Source organism: Suillus subalutaceus (genome assembly GCF_016647625.1).
Source record: "Suillus subalutaceus strain FC151 chromosome Unknown DFJ58scaffold_245, whole genome shotgun sequence".
Taxonomy (NCBI): domain Eukaryota; kingdom Fungi; phylum Basidiomycota; class Agaricomycetes; order Boletales; family Suillaceae; genus Suillus; species Suillus subalutaceus.
The window spans coordinates 14182-30118 of NW_024540494.1; the positions used below are offsets into that span (position 1 = coordinate 14182).

Sequence of the window (15937 nt, forward strand, 5' to 3'; positions counted from 1 at the left end):
GCGAAACTACATGTAATATGGAGGTCTTCGGCAGGGTTGCGGAGCGTTCATTGACAACGAGGGGCTTTGTCCGCAATTTTATACCCGTTTTGATGTGGGTGTCTTACCCCCACTTGAAAGCATATTGCGGCACTTTCGAGCATGGATTCACCAAACAAAGTGAGAGTGTTATCCCCACGTTAACATTCTATACAACTGTTTAACCCATACTGTACTCCAAAATTGTGCAGGTATTCAATCTTTATGGTTCTATTTAGTTCCACGTCCTACAGTATATAAACTAGATTTCACCTACTGGTAATGAGACAGTTGATCCTTTTCCCCGAATAAATTTTAGTTCGGACAGTTCACTCTTCATTCGAATTCTGAGTCTATTCTCCCTCAAAAGTCAACATTCTCGTGTGAACACTTTCCTACAGTCGTTTGCATAAACCATTACGCAAACGACTGTAAGTGCCACAGTAATACTGGCGCGTGCACCGTGACGGCATCCGTTAGGGCACTCAACGAAAAGAACCGATATACGAACTACCTCCCTATCGCACATCGTCTCCTCTTTGCATTCTCTTGATAACTGGGGCAATAGTTCAGTCTTCGTCAGAACATCCGGCTGGGGTGATGGGTGCACATAGTTGTGACTTTCGTTGCTATACAAACCTTGTGGCTGTCGAATGATCGTACCCAACTTGAAGTTGGGTCATATATATATATTAACTCAGTATCAGACCACTTTTTGACCATTCTTTTCATTTCAGGTAGGACTCTATTATAAGGGCTTCAAGTCCTGGACTCCAGTATCAACCTTTCTTCTGTTCCACTCGTCATCGAAAGTGTCTCTAGGCTCTAGGGTACTACAATGGATACTCGTCCAAGGGTATTTTACCTTCCAGACACCATGACCAACTGGCCCTGGCCTCGTGCGATGAATCCTCATTTCGAAGTTGTGAAAGCTGAAGTCGATGCTTTGTTCCGTGAATCTAAGGCTCTGAGTGCCGAATCACAGGAAGCACTCGACAAATGTGATTCTGGTTCGGCCTCTGTTTTTACTTGCCCATAACTCTTTAATGGACACCTGCTGGTTTTGTAGCCCGTTTTGCGGGACTAAGTTATCCCAATGCACCAAGAGGTTCGTCTTCGACCCTAGCTTGTGTTCCTGTAAACTGCACATCTCTAATTCTATCCTGGCCACATAGAACACTTTCGAATCGCCTGCGAGTTTATCATTGTCCTCATCATTGTGGACGAGTACACCGACGTTGCAAATGGAGCAGTTGCCGACGCAATGATGGACATCGTCATTGATGCCCTACACAATCCTCATAAGACACGACCAGAAGGCGAATGCATTCTCGGTGAAATCGTACGACAGCAAGTATCTTCAAATTGCTTGATCATGCGTTCTGAAGTCTAAGGAATTTTTGCGTAGATTTTGGGCTCGTACGATTCAGACCACAAGCCTGCCTTTTCAACGTCACTTCATTTATAGCTATACCGCATACCTTCGTGCGGTAGCTGTTGAGGCTCTCGACCGCGACGAGGCTCGTTGCCGTAGTATCGGTGATTATATCAAGCTTCGGCGGGATACATGTGCTGCAAAACCTGCCATCGCACTATATGAAATGGGAATGGATCTTCCCGATGACGTGTTTTATCATCCCATCATTGTCGAACTGGTTGAATGCATTGCAGAGTTGACATTTATCGACAACGTAATTCGCATTGAAGACGTTATCTGCAGCTGCTAACAACATTCTCAGGACATGATCTCATACAATAAAGAGCAAGCGACGGGGGACGCAAACCATAACTTGATCACTACTGTCATGGTGGAAATTGGCCTCGACAGAAGCGGTGCGATGGCTTGGGCAGCACGCTATCACGCTGAAGTCGAGAAAAGGTTCACCGACGGTCTTGCGAAGGTGCCTTCATGGGGACCTTCCACCGACGTTCTAGTCAAGGAGTATCTTGATGGGATGGCAACGTGGGCTCGAGCAAACCATTGTTGGTGCTACGAAACTCAAAGGTCTCGAGAATGAATATTTTTGATAAATGATTACTTACCCTGATTGAAACTGCAGATACCTGGGTACAAAGGGCCCAGAGATACGACGAACTGGTCTTGTCCCATTATTGCCCGAAGTCAACCGCAAAGCCGCATCCGCGGCAGCAAAGGTCAATGTTACTGATTTATCCATGATGGATGTCACAGCAGACCATAAGCCACCATCTAGAAGCTCCATACCAACCTAACGTGCTCCACAAGCGTTGGACCCATCTTCGCCCCAGGTGACAAATGTGATGCAATCCACGTTTGTTCAGAAGAATGGGCATAGACGGTAGATAGTATTGCAGCGAATATGAAATTCATCTTGAGGTGTGGGGCCCATTTCGGAGTTACCACGCATGTACCTCACGTTTCGTCCACTGATTGTTCATCGGATATGCAGTAGTTTATAGCGGTGATGAATGTAGCTGCTGGCACAAAACATGCCAATAAATAATACATGCATTAAGGACTACATATGTACAACAAAAGTGATTCGGTGTGTTTGATTGGCGTAACAAATTGTGATGACCATAAGTCCAGAGTGAAAAGTCCTTGAATCGAGTCTCTAGCTCAGTAAACACTATGATATATGCATACGTGCTTCATGGAAGTAGCGCCAGTAACCAGGAAGTAAATGTGCGACAGAAAACCAAAGCTTCGGAAAGTATTTGGTCAGGCCGAAATTACACAGATGAGGGTGTGACTCACACTATACAGCTTACACGACAGACAGTCCGCCTGAGTTGTCTTACACACCATGAATCGTAATCCGACAAGTCCCGAATAAAATATGAATGCGACGCTGCAGAATGCGTCCATCCCCCAGACCTGAGTAAGACAAATCGACCACATCGGAAGTCCTACAAACATGGACACACGAGCTGGAGAAGGATGTGCGATTGGCAGAGTTCGTCTGCCTATGGAGCGGTCTCCTTCCTGATCTTTGAAGTCCTGTGCCTGGAGCGTGGTGGCAAACATGGCGATGCTAAGCAGCACAGCTAAGAGAGCATTAGGCTCTAGCCGCGACATATCTCTGCCTAGTTGCAATAGTCAGTAGGTGTTGTCTTATTGGATGTCAGCTACATACCTGCAATGAGGGTGGCCCCAACCTGGAAGCAAGCATACCCCAAGCCAGTCATCAAGTTTTTTTGAAAACCAATGATGACTATGGGCTTTGAATTCATTGTACCAAAGAGTGAGCACGGTTATCGCTAGGCTTGCGCTAAGTACTTGGATGCTGTAGAACGCTGATGTTACTAAGCATATGGGGACCAGGCACCAGCGTAGATAGACCGCGTCTCGTAAACTGATGTATCCCGTCGGTATTGGCCGGCTAGCTTTGTTCCTGCCATCTTCTGCTGGATCGATTACTTGATTGGCAACGTTGAAATGGAGGAGGTGAAGCCAAATCCACCAGACTACATGAACGGATCGATAGGGGCTGTAGAGGGGGGCTGCCACCACTGCGAAAAGTGTCTGTATTCATGATCTCAGAACAGGGAGTTACTGGGAAATGCCAGTATTTACCGTTGGAATGATCGTCGTCAGAATGTCATTCTGCGTGAAGAGATGGAGTGTCAATAGGGATTTCGAGATGGCTCGTCCAAAAACAAGGGCGCTCATGATTTGGGAGATTGTAACACATGTTCCATATCCTTAATAAATGCTGTTGACCAGGAGAAGCAGAACCAAAATTAGATGTTTGGACTTGATCAGAGGCACTGTGCGAAAGTACAGAAGGGGTCAAAGAAGCTCGGCTGCAGATCCTGAATAGGACGGGAGGAACGATCTTATTCCATGCCAGCCATTCGACAGGGTGGGTTTTCTCGGGGACCTACGAAATAACTGTCAGCTCGGAGAATTGTTCCTACAGGATGGCGATACGAAGTGGTGCGGATGGGCGGTCCGAGCGGCAAAGAGGAAATAGGACTGATGATGACCACGCATGCCAGTACAGATCTTCTCCCAGTCTTGTAGCGTTGTGGACGGTTCAGGGCCACTTCGGAAAATTACGTCAACGATTGCCCAAGGGTATTGCGAACAGGCAGAGCGTTAGATGATGTACAAGAAGCAGCTTCCACGCTTATTTCCAAAGAAATTATGGTGTGTGGGACGCCGCCAGCCGGATAACATCAGAACACGTGGATGAGGATGTAGTCCTTGTACAACGTACACAAAGTAGTATTGTAGGTATATGGTCGCACAGTCGCTGGAATTTGAAATTATGCCAGCTGTCGTCAACTTGACCGTGGATTTCATACACGACAGCACGCACCAACTCCACTTCGCGGGCCGCTGGTACGGATCGCTCCGATGAAATATCCTAGCGACAAAACAAAAGTAGTCACTGAACAGTCAGCTTGCATAAGGTGAACGCCTTGCAAACATACCCCTTTTAACCGACGTTAGCGGAGGACTTGGGCGCCTCCACCGATAACAACATGGAGAGGCGGCTCAAGCGCCCTTCAATCGCTGTCAAATCAGACATGAGAGCGGCGTGCCTATTTTCCAGAGATTCAAAGATGTTTTCGTCGCTTTGCAGATTACTGCTTGCCGAAAATGTGGTAGAGGGGAGGTTTAACAAACGAGTAGAATAGGATCCAGTCATTGTGGGTGTGACACTTCTTCGACTGAGTATGGACATTGCAGAGCCGGGGCGTGGACTTGGGCTGGGACTTGGTGGTCCATCCGACTCGGTTTCCTCTGCTCCCTCAGATGCCGAAGCAACCACCACGGCTGGGAAGTCATCGGAGTCATAAGTTTTGTTGGTGATAATAGGCTGGACACCAAAGCGCAGCTCTTTTCGGACGGTGTTTGAGAAGCTTCTGCCACAAGACTGTATCAAGCGTGGCTTGCGACCGCTGGCGAGGACCTTTTTCCTGGCGCTCATACCGATGCATTCCACGAGTTGCTTCATGGCTTCACGATCTGAAACAGCGCGCCGCTGAGTTGTACGCCGAACAGTGCCCGTGCGGGGAAGGGTGTGAAATGCTGAAGAACTATGGGGACGAATAGGTGTTGCAAAAGCGGAGAAATGCGTGGGAGCGCTGGAAGCTTTGAGTGATAGATAAGGGCTAGATTTCCCGGAAGTGGCCTGTAAAGGCTGAGGGGTGGCCAATCTGTCTGTCTCGTATTTTCGAGATGAATTGATTGGCAGATAGAATGCATCCTTAGTAGGACCCCACGAAAATCCGATAAAGGCCGACTCGGCTCGTGGAGATATGTGATGAGGTGTGTCCCGCAAAATTGATATTCCAAGCGAAGTGTTAGGGGAAGAATGAAATAAAGCAGAAAACGCAAACGGCTGTGAATTTTCTTCACCCGTGGGATCCGAGGGCTCTATGGGTGAGACGGGCGCTGCTGATGCAGAATATGTGAATTGCGGCACATGGATTTCAGACGGTGCAGGGCCTACGCAAGAAAGAATGGATATAAGGAGAGCTATTGATATCCAAGACTCACGCGAATCTACACAAGACCAGTCAGTGTTTCCGAAAAACTGCTGCTCTGTTATTTCCAGCACGCTACATCTCCCAAGACGGTGATGCCGATCAGTGAGAAGTCTGTATCCATGTGGCTTGAGTGATGGTAGCATGGATAACTGCACAACAGACCTGCGAAGTAACTCCTTTAGCTTTTCGGAAACGGGAATTGCTGCATTGAAGCGCAAGCTCGTCTGTCCAAAACAAGGGGTCAATGTAGGTACAAGCGAGACCAGTGACACTGCAGTACCTGGTAGTCCAAAATCCTCAGATAAGTAGTTCGGATGTCTTTAGCAAAGAAGGGGGCCACTCCATATGTCAATTCGTACAACATTGCGCCAAGGCTCCACCAATCGACCTCCGAGCCATACGAACCAGCCTCCTTGGAGACCGAAAGAGGAGAAACACCGTCGTCCGACAACTCCAGGGCAAGGAGGGCATCTTCATGGGCTTGCAGAACTTCAGGAGAAATGTAATCACAAGTACCACAAGGAACAAGGGTATATTGTCTCGGGACTGACTGACTCCCGTCAGGCTCTGGAGGTGAAAGAGGCGCAGCAGACCCGAAATCTATTAGAAGCATGTGATTATTTGCTGTAAGAACGAAGTTCTGGGGTTTGATGTCACTGTATTGCGTTTATATGGGTATGGAATGCTAGAGAGTGACCCTCACCGATGTACAAAACCCTGGGAGTGACACCAGTTGATGGCGCAGACTGCCTGAGGAGCCCACCAAAGTAAGTCTACCTCAGGAACTCTACCTTCAGGGCTCGACTCAAGTACATCCCATAATGTGCCTCCTTCGGCATAATCCATGACAATGTTGAGGTGAGTGGAGGTCTGGAATGCACAAAATAAGTGCGGAGCCCACGCAGAGCGCTCACGTTTCGCGCGCAGAAGAATATCCCGTTCTAACTGCGGAGAGCATTGCTGCAGAATTTCTCAGTATGGAAAAGCCGTTGATGGCAAAACAAGTGTTACTTCACGAGTCCGCTGGGCAAAATGTTTCTCGATAGATTTGCGAACATATACGCGACCATTGAGCTGGCACGTCACTACGTCAATCTGAACAGACAAATCAGTGTATACGCAACACATGTTCTTTACGCACTTACTATTCCAAATTGGCCATGGTCCAGTGTGCCCACTACGATAAGATCTCCGTCTGAGAAACGGAGAGATTCTATCTCTGCAGTTCTCGCTATTTCACCGGAGGTTGTGATTAGAATACCGCCAAAATGCAACTGGCTCTTACCAGTCCTTCCTATGATCCGCTGACCATGCAAAATACGATCCAAGGCAAGGCCTTCTTCATCATCATCCGAGCTATTGAGTAACGAACCCAACAATGTTTTCCGTTTTGTCCAGGATAGAGACATGCATTAGGTCGAAGATGAAGGAAATGTCGTTTCTGGCTCCTATAGCTAGAGAGGGTGAAGGAGATAATTCCAGGAAGCTACAGACCAGTCGTTATCTGGCTAAGTCTAAAAGTTGTGTTGATTGTGTTCCTGGAACATAGTTTCCTTCAACTCGGCTTTTTGCGTGATCTACTTTAAACTCGTCCACAACATTGACAACGTCCATATTACACACTGGCAACCATATTGTTAACATTAAAATTATTCACCAAACATGAAGCTTGTAAGGTGAATATCGCGCTTATTTCTATGATATTGAACTAACCCCAGAAGTTTTCTCTATTCGAGCATTGCAAGGGTCGGGCGCTGACCCCGTGTTGTTTTCATCAGATTCTTGATGAAACTCAATAATGAGACTGTGACCATCGAGCTCAAGAATGGCTCACTAGTCCATGGAACAATCACTGGTTCGTCTAATCATCTTGTTTACTCAAGTCTTGCAACCCTCTAATTATTTCCAGGTGTCGATATGCAGATGAATACCTACCTCAAAACTGTCAAGATGACAGCCCGTAATCGAGACCCAACATCCCTCGACTCCCTATCTATTCGTGGCAACAACATCCGGTATTTCGTGCTCCCTGATGCACTTCCTTTAGATACTCTCTTAGTGGATGACGCACCGAAGCCGAAAGGCAGGAAGAAGGAAGAGCGACGCGAAAGGGGAAGGGGACGAGGGATGGACCGTGGGCGTGCTCGGGGAAGAGGACGAGGAAGGGGCTTCTGATGGTATGGTTAAATACCAGGATCATTGGGAGATGAAGAGCGCGCGTAGGGCACACCGCTCAGCGGATATAAATCCCTCTATGTATATCTAAACGCCCCGTCGTCTTGTCCTTCTGAAAAGTGGGTGCTACTTTCAGTAAGATGGCCGTGTATTGAGGTGAATATCGATAAGACCATAAGCTGAACATAAATGGCATCATCAAAGAATGTGATTTCCCGACGGACCTTGTTCGAAGTTGGAACCATTCATTCAAGCCATCAGTGTTGCAGGTGGTAACAAAGGATGAGTCCGCTTCAAATCGTCACAAACCTTTTCCAGGAATCCAACTTGCGCTAGTACTTGCCTAAGGAGCCTGCCAGAGACTTGGAGGGGTAGCGTTTCTTCTTCACTGGAGAGGTTATCTACTTAATTTCATATCCTCGTTTGCCAACGGCCACATGGAGCAACGATCCCCACTCAGATGGCTCCGACACCCTGCCAGGTCGGACTAAGTATCTCCCTTCAGTTGGTCTGGTTAGGGGAAACAAATAGGACCATTCGGATTTGGGATATGGAAATAGGGATTAAAGTGGGAAAACTCATGAACTTTTTGGAGGAACACACCGATAGTCACTAGTCAGACTTCTCGAATCTTGATTGGCTGTATCAATATTAATGGGGTTTTCTGGCAACATCATGATGACATCGGATGTGATGTGTATACGGATGAAGGAGATCACTGATACCAGTCACACAAATTTTGCCCCCCCCCCCCTCTACGTGGTTTTGCGTGGTACTTAGACCATATCAAGGTCATCCTCACCAAACTAGTGGATGACATCGATGCTGTTACACGAGAAAGGACCGCAGTGGTGGATAAAGACGACGGTCCACGCAGACACTCTTTTAGTAGTAGTGCCTGTCTCGATGAAGTCCGAGTCAATGTCAACAAAACTTCGATAATGGCCGCTCATGCATGCATGTCTGGGTTGGCGACATTCCAGACGAACTAACCAACATTGCATTCGCAAAAACTCTTGTGTTTCAATTATCGGCCGTCCAACTACATCAGCCGCATCTACACATCGGTCCGGTTCTTGACCACAACTTATCATACTCCGTCCCCTCATGAACTTCCGCCTGCAAAGAAGGTTCATGTCGCGAACGAGAAGGGGAAGGAAAACTTGGAAGTGAGCGGCGTAGCCGACATCTAAAATGATCGTTAGTCTCAGGCTTGTCTCAGGCTGTAGCAGTTCTCAAAAACTCTACATGTCTACTTACCTGTACTTGCATAAGCACAGCTGGAACGTAACAACAATTCATTATCAGGACCGCCCGAGCACAACGTCCGACCAAGCATGGTCCTAGTAGACAGTGGCCCTCCCAAAGGTGAGAGCTACGCACCAAGGGCCTGCCCTAAGTGCCCTTTCCACAGCTTAGTCAGCACGTAGACTAGGTTTCACCATGTTCGTGGCTAGCATCATCATTCACAGCTTGTCCCCAAGTTGGCTTAGGCTGCTGGCCCCTGCTCCAACGGCAATGCCGGCCCTTAGTTTCTCAATAAGAATGCAGAGTGATGGTACGTGAGAAAGCAGGGTAGTGGTCTGGGCCTGACGCCGCAGTGTGAGTCTGACGTGTGGCATCTTATGTCGCTGGAAACGGGTTCTGCCAGTGAGTGTTCAACTGAAACTTGTCCGGTTCGAACGTTCGCGACTAATTAAATATTATGCTTGCTCACATCCATGATCAGATAATGATGCTACGTGTACTCAAAAGACAAAGTGCGCGTACCGTGACCATCTCAATTACATGCGTCATCGGTTTAGCACAGCACTTATATCTGCTTAGTCGAGAGTATAAAATTTGAACAACTGATGGCAGAACCATTGTTTCTCCATACCCCGAAAGACGACGGACTTTGATGAGCCAGAGGCCAAGCTTGAAGCTCACTTGGACATTATCAACTCCTCTGCACGCCAAGCAATCGCAGAATACGAGAACACCGGACATGGGGTCCCCAGTGCCGATATAACAGCCTTCCGGCCCTTCGACCTGATGACAAGATACACTTGCCTTCAAAAAGGCAACTAGGCTGCTCGAAGGTGCATACCATCAATTAAGCTCATACTGGTACCCCCAACATACGGTGATGAATGTGAGTACCGACCGTGAATGATATCTGTTTTGTTGCTGATTTCATTAATTCATTTTGAATTACAACTGGGCGTGCACATGCATTTCCTTGCAAGCGCGCATTGCAGATCAACACCCGGAAGGTCTTAGCATGGATAATCTGGCTGAAGCAGTCAACCTCGACGAGATCAAAATTGCACGCGTCCTACGAGCTTTTGACCCTCATGAACGGCTTTACAGAAGGTAGTACGCATGCTGTCTGTTGATGATCGTCTGCAATATGCTGTGCATTAAACAGTCGAGCGAAACGTCTTCGCAAACAACCGACTATCCCCTCATACTCAAGTCGTCGAACAAAACTGGGTGTTATGCGCGACTTCATTTACAGGGTGTCTCAAAAGTTACCCGAGTTTTCTACGATACTATGATCGACGAAGAATTTGCAAAATCACATAAGGTTGACAAAGTTCCCCGGCTATTTGGCCTCCAGAAGCAGGGTATGAAAGGTAACAACTACGAAGTGATGAAAGACAACGTGAGTTTTTGCCATCATACACCCCTTCGCTACCCTGACGCGTTTCATAGGAAGAGAAATGCGACGTGTGTGTGAAGTTACCTATCCTCAACTGATGGCTCACAGAATCACTTGTATAAGATTTTCAGAGCCATGCTCAAAATTCCCGAATATTTCGCAAGTTGTAGTCATATGTCTCATGGTGTGAGCATGATAATGTTATACTTCAGGTTGTTGCATCTACCACTCATACCTCACGCAAGTGCGCGTCAGCTTCTTTGCAGGTTGTACATCCGTATTGACACTCGGCAGCTTGGTCTCATTGTGACCGAAGTACATCCCGATCATCATTCTTAAGCGAACGCAGCATATCAAAAATGGATTGATTTCGCGTTGAAAGATCCCCTTCCACTTCCCTCATGTCTCGTGTTCGTAACCTCGCCAGCGTTCTTTGCGAGTTCGTAATGTGACTCTTTATCATCACGAGTTTCGCACTGGCAGCATTCTTTTAGACTCGTCATGTAGCGTATCCTTAAAGAATTACCCGGATGACTACTTTGACGCCGTTGGCTGGGCATTCACCGAGTCAATTCGGGCTGTTCAGTGGTGGTTGGCAGTAACACCAATTTGCGACCGATCATGATTTGCTTTAACGAGCACCACAAAGCATCCAGGTACGGGTGAGGACGGCCATCTGCAATTGCAAGAATTAGTCTTTATCTTGGAGCGGTTCCAGACGCTTCTCGGGTGAGTGGCTTTCCATGAGCAGGCAGTCTATGAACTCCAACTCCATGTTTCCCACCACAAGATATTTTCGTAGGTTCCGATGGGCACCAGGCTGCTGCAAAGGCTCTCACAACTCACCACCAACATCTCCGATACTCCGTACTACGCCTCCAAATGCAAGCTTAAGAATTCGCAAGACACCTTACTAGTCTACCATTTATCCCTCGATAAATGGCTCTAGATTTGACGGTTTTGCTTCCAGATACTCTGGTGATTTGGCCTGTCTTAGACCTCATAGAGATACTTCGCGGGGAGTCCACGCACGGGTATGTTTCTGTAGAGGACATGACAACGGTCATTTTACATTACCTAGGAATATCTATTGCCATGCTTTAGTGGATCAAAGATTGGCAGGGATATTGCTATCAGGACCCCGTATTGATAAATAGGTCAGCTACATATTTTCCTTCTGTGCAGGTATCTTTTTCCTTCTTCGTGCTCCAAGAGCTGAAACTCTGGAATCCCGTTGAACCAGCCCCCCATTTCAGATCCAAGGCGTTTCTGCGTTTGAGCCGCATTTTCTGGGTCAATAAGACACGGTCTCAAGCCACGAGCAGCGGCGGCCTGGTCCGCTAGCATCTGAACCTGGCAGCATTTTTCCAAAGACATGAAAAAGAAAACGGTAGATTCAATCGACTTGGTGGCAACAAGGATCCCGTGGTTCTATACGGAGGGGATGATAAGCAGGTGAGAATATTTGACCAAGTTCTCAGATATACCTGGAGGATAACAGCCTGGAATCTTGTGAGCATCGACATAGGTATGTAAATTGGTGCATCTGCAAACCTTGTTTTGACCCATAGCAGTCGCTATAGCCAGACCTTCCTCGCGGTCTTCGACGATGCCACGAAATTCGCTATATAGAGAATGATCCTATGGATTCATTGAATGGGATATCTCTTTGAGAACGGTGAGTGCGAGATACCTCATAAAATGCACAGCTGTCCTGAGTAATGGGATCAAGGGGCACCCCGAGGGCGCTGAACGCCTTAGCATGTATGGTGTGCGAATGCGCAGCACAGACAACATCTGGGCGAGCCTCATAAACGGCCGAATGGATCATGTATGTCGCCTGGTTGAGGAACCGGGAGGGTCCAGATTCCTTTTCCTGTATTTTCCCTTCGTGGTCCACGAGAAGGAGGAGCTCAGGCTGCATGAGCTTGAAGTGAACACCCTGTGGCAACTGGTGAGTATCATGATTTTATCTTAGCACGATAATCAATTACCCAGGGGTTGACCCAGTAGCAATCTGATCTGATAGGGTCCTTTCGACAAAACAATTAGAATGACACTGCACTCCATGTTATCAGTATCATTCTTACTCGGACAGTAATACGTCCAGCGACGCCTTCGTCATAGCCGTACTTTGCTGCGTTACATGATGATGATGGGCGCTTCCTGTTACGCTGAAACAAGGAGCTCACCAAAGATACGATATGCTTGAGCCAGGCGAAATTTCAGGTACACTCGATGTTCGAATGGGTCAGAGAAGGTCGGAGGAAGCGGTATATTCCTTCCGAGGCGGATAATCCTTCCTCTGTCCTCGTAGGAATGTTGCTGGCGTCTCTCGATGGTGCGGTCATGATGACAGTGGATGTGGAATTTCAAACGACTCGGAGAGTTCTGTGACAGGCCCGAACTTCTATCATTCAATTTAACCCTGTCAGCGACATATGTCATCGATGTCATCATTATAGATCCAGGCCCAATTCAGATTTGAAGCAGATGCAGCACAGGTGTAACTCCACAACTGCGGATTTGAACCTGGCGCGTTCATCACATGCACAAGTCAGCTTATCGCACTCAAACAAGAACAATGTGCTGTGGTGCGCATCACTTGGGCACCACCAATTTTGTGCTAATGTCGAAACAATGTCAGAATTTTATTGGCAAGTATGCATAACTTGTGTTCTACAATACCTAGCCTTGTATTCATAAATATGACGGTATGGCCTCAGAAATGCACAACTCACCACCATCTTCTCCGATAATCGATATCACGCCTCCGAATCCAAGCTTGAGAACCGGGTCTTTCGCGAGATACCTTAGTTATCATTCATCCATTTCAATGAGTAGCTCTCTAGATTTGACGGTTTCGCTTCTGGTGACGCGTCACGGTTGACTGGCCTGTCTTAGACCTCATAGAGATGCTTCGCGGGAATCCATACATGGGTATGTTGGAACGGGCACGGACTGCAGAGGAACCACAAGGCCAAACCTCTAGCGGGAGGCTGCGGCTCTATCTAATGGAGGTCCGACTATGTAGTCACCACGACACCCCGCGAGACTACCAACTACGAGCCGGGGCTCCTGCTACCGCACCAGGACCCTGGCACTCCCCAGGGCCTGCGCCAGACGCCAGACCGCGCCCTACTACAATGTTCCTGCGGAGGAAATTATAATGGTCATTCTACATTACCTGTGAATACCTATGCCATATTTTACTGGATCAAAGATCGGCAGAGATATTGCTCCGTGCTTCAAGGCTCCGTATTGATAAATAGGTCAGCTACATGTTCTCCTTCTGTGCAGGTAAGTACTCGAATCTCTTTCCTTCCTCGTGCTCCAAGAGCTGAAACTCGGGCATCGCGTTGAACCAGCCTCCCATCTCAGCTCCAAGGCGTTTCTGTGTTCGAGCTGCATTTTCTGGGTCAATAAGACGCGGTCTCAAGCCACGAGCAGCGGCGGCCTGGTCCGCTAGCATTTGAACCTTGCAACACTTTTCCATAGACATGAAAAAGAAAACAGTAGATTCAATCGACCTGGTGGCGACAAGGATCCCGTGGTTCTATATGGAGGAACATGATAAGCAGGTGAGAACGTTCGACCGAGCTCTCAAAGATACCTGGAGGATAACAGCCTGGAATCTTGTGAGCATCGACATAAGTATGTAAATCGGTGCATCTGCAAACCTTGTTTTGACCCATAGCAGTCGCTATAGCCAGACCTTCCTCGCGGTCTTCGACGATGCCACGAAATTCGCTATATAGAGAATGATCCTATGGATTCATTGAACTGGAATATCTCTTTGAGAACGATGAGCGCGAGATACCTCATAAAATGCACAGCTGTCCTGAGTAATGGGATCAAGGTGCACCCCAAGAGCGCTGAACGCCTTAGCATGTATGGTGTGTGAATGCGCAGCACAGACAACATCTGGGCGAGCTTCATGAACTGCTGAATGGATCATGTATGCCGCCTGGTTGAGGAACCGGGAGGGTCCAGATTCCTTTTCCTGTATTTTCCCTTCGTGGTCCACGAGAAGGAGGAGCTCAGGCTGCATGAGCTTGAAGTGAACACCCTGTGGTAACTGGTAAATATCATGATTTTATATTGGGACGATATCAATCACCCAGGGGTTGACCCAGTAGCAATCTGGTCTGATAGGGTCCTTTCGACAAAGCAATTAGAATGTCGCGCACACCATGTTATCAGTGTGACTCTTACCCGGACAGTAATATGACCAGCGACGCCTTCATCATAGCCGTACTTTGCTGCGTTGCATGATGACGACGGGCGCTTCCTGTTACGATAAAACAATAAGCTCACCGAAGATACGATATGCTTGAGCCAGGCGAAATTTCAAGAACGCTCGATGTTCAAATGGGTCAGAGAAGGTCGGAGGAAGCGGTATATTCTTCCGAGGCGGATACTCTTTCCCTGTCCTCGTAGGAATGTTGCTGGCGTCCCTCGATGGTGCGGTCATGACGACGGTGGATGTGGAATTTCAAACGAGAGTTCTGTGATAGGCCCGAACTTCTATCATTCAATTTAACCCTGTCAGCGAGCGCTCAATTGTAAGCTTGATCATATGTCATCATTATAGATCTAGGCTAATCCAGATTTGAAGCAGATGCAGCGTAACTCCACAACTGCGGATTTGAAACTGGGGCGTTCATCACATGCACAACTTGAAGGTCAGCTTATCGCACTCACACAAGAGCAATGTGCTGTGGTGCGCATCACTTAGGCACCACCAATTTTGTGCTAATGTCGAAAAAATGTCAGAATTTTATTGGCAAGTATGCATAACTTGTGCTCTACAATACCTGGCCTTGTATTAATAAATATGATAGTATGGCCTCACAGAAATGCACAACTCACCACCATCATCTCCGATAATCCATATCACGCCTAGACTTGTAACCAGTCTGACTATGGGTCAATTTGAGATGGTATTGACGTAGGCAGACTGGTCGAACTTGAAGTGATTTGGCAGGCGAAGCGAGGAGTTTGAAATTTGGCAGATACCGGTCGTGCCGCTTTGGGTAGTCATTGTACTAGTATTTGGACAGCGTTGACCATACAAAGTTCCTTCATTCACATCGTACAAAGTATAGTATGCCTCTCACTGATCATAGCACATCAAGCAACAGTACTAAATGTTAACTAGGACAATCAAATGATACCATTTTATGCCTTATACCCATCCATGATGCAGCCTGGACGAGGAAGCAAAAATTCTCGCTGTCCTCAAGATACTTCGTGGATTGCGAATGACGTTTATATTGCACTCAATCTCACAAAGACCCTCCATGGCAACTTGGAGGGAAGGGTTTTTTTCGGGGTAAGGTACTTGTGCAATTTCTTGATGTGTTGAGCACCGACGAGCGAGCGAGTGAGCAATTTCGTGTCAGTTTACGACCCCTTGCTATTGCAATGGTTGTTGACGAGGTTGACGCTGAGATGGAGGCCGCTAAACATATTTTTCACATGTCGTTAGGGTATAGCACGGGTAAGGGCCACACCGCGGGTATGGGGGTCACGGGTATGGCGGGTACGGGTACGGTGTCAAGATGTGCTACCCGTGGTCATACCGTACCCGTTTGCACGGTATACGGGTATGTTCAC

At 47.5% G+C, this 15937-nt stretch overlaps 7 protein-coding genes across 7 annotated transcripts; 3 read left to right on the forward strand and 4 right to left on the reverse strand.

Annotated features, from left to right (window-relative positions):
• The first annotated feature begins 428 nt into the window (after positions 1-428).
• DFJ58DRAFT_822062 (isoprenoid synthase domain-containing protein) lies at positions 429-2479 on the forward strand. The gene is made up of 6 exons (XM_041392052.1): positions 429-1028; positions 1088-1126; positions 1194-1368; positions 1427-1709; positions 1758-2023; positions 2079-2479. The coding sequence occupies exons 1-6, from the start codon at positions 857-859 to the stop codon at positions 2248-2250; spliced, it is 1107 nt and encodes a 368-aa protein (XP_041236050.1). The 5' UTR covers positions 429-856; the 3' UTR covers positions 2251-2479.
• Positions 2480-2719: 240 nt separating this feature from the next.
• On the reverse strand, positions 2720-3670 carry DFJ58DRAFT_719414 (UbiA prenyltransferase family-domain-containing protein; the record flags this gene model as incomplete). Its single annotated transcript, XM_041384623.1, has 4 exons — positions 2720-3080; positions 3131-3219; positions 3251-3523; positions 3575-3670. The coding sequence occupies 4 exons, from the start codon at positions 3668-3670 to the stop codon at positions 2720-2722; spliced, it is 819 nt and encodes a 272-aa protein (XP_041236051.1).
• A 772-nt stretch (positions 3671-4442) lies between these two features.
• On the reverse strand, positions 4443-6908 carry DFJ58DRAFT_670838 (kinase-like protein; the record flags this gene model as incomplete). The annotated part of the gene is made up of 8 exons (XM_041382897.1): positions 4443-5458; positions 5510-5610; positions 5662-5723; positions 5780-6155; positions 6203-6459; positions 6511-6594; positions 6645-6730; positions 6785-6908. The coding sequence occupies 8 exons, from the start codon at positions 6906-6908 to the stop codon at positions 4443-4445; spliced, it is 2106 nt and encodes a 701-aa protein (XP_041236052.1).
• Positions 6909-7161: 253 nt separating this feature from the next.
• On the forward strand, positions 7162-7674 carry DFJ58DRAFT_719416 (Sm-like ribonucleoprotein; the record flags this gene model as incomplete). The annotated part of the gene is made up of 3 exons (XM_041384624.1): positions 7162-7175; positions 7278-7354; positions 7409-7674. The coding sequence occupies 3 exons, from the start codon at positions 7162-7164 to the stop codon at positions 7672-7674; spliced, it is 357 nt and encodes a 118-aa protein (XP_041236053.1).
• Positions 7675-9891: 2217 nt separating this feature from the next.
• DFJ58DRAFT_223061 (uncharacterized protein) lies at positions 9892-10519 on the forward strand. Its single transcript, XM_041379325.1, has 2 exons — positions 9892-10321; positions 10372-10519. The coding sequence occupies exons 1-2, from the start codon at positions 10052-10054 to the stop codon at positions 10414-10416; spliced, it is 315 nt and encodes a 104-aa protein (XP_041236054.1). The 5' UTR covers positions 9892-10051; the 3' UTR covers positions 10417-10519.
• A 944-nt stretch (positions 10520-11463) lies between these two features.
• DFJ58DRAFT_750258 (arad-like aldolase/epimerase) lies at positions 11464-12766 on the reverse strand (the record flags this gene model as incomplete). Its single annotated transcript, XM_041387732.1, has 7 exons — positions 11464-11749; positions 11806-11820; positions 11873-11959; positions 12012-12260; positions 12313-12351; positions 12409-12455; positions 12511-12766. The coding sequence occupies 7 exons, from the start codon at positions 12764-12766 to the stop codon at positions 11477-11479; spliced, it is 966 nt and encodes a 321-aa protein (XP_041236055.1). The 3' UTR covers positions 11464-11476.
• Positions 12767-13595: 829 nt separating this feature from the next.
• DFJ58DRAFT_223066 (arad-like aldolase/epimerase) lies at positions 13596-14816 on the reverse strand (the record flags this gene model as incomplete). Its single annotated transcript, XM_041379326.1, has 7 exons — positions 14636-14816; positions 14534-14580; positions 14439-14477; positions 14139-14387; positions 13999-14085; positions 13932-13946; positions 13596-13874 (listed from the first exon to the last, which is right to left on the reverse strand). The coding sequence occupies exons 1-7, from the start codon at positions 14790-14792 to the stop codon at positions 13596-13598; spliced, it is 873 nt and encodes a 290-aa protein (XP_041236056.1). The 5' UTR covers positions 14793-14816.
• Between the last annotated feature and the right edge of the window lie 1121 nt (positions 14817-15937).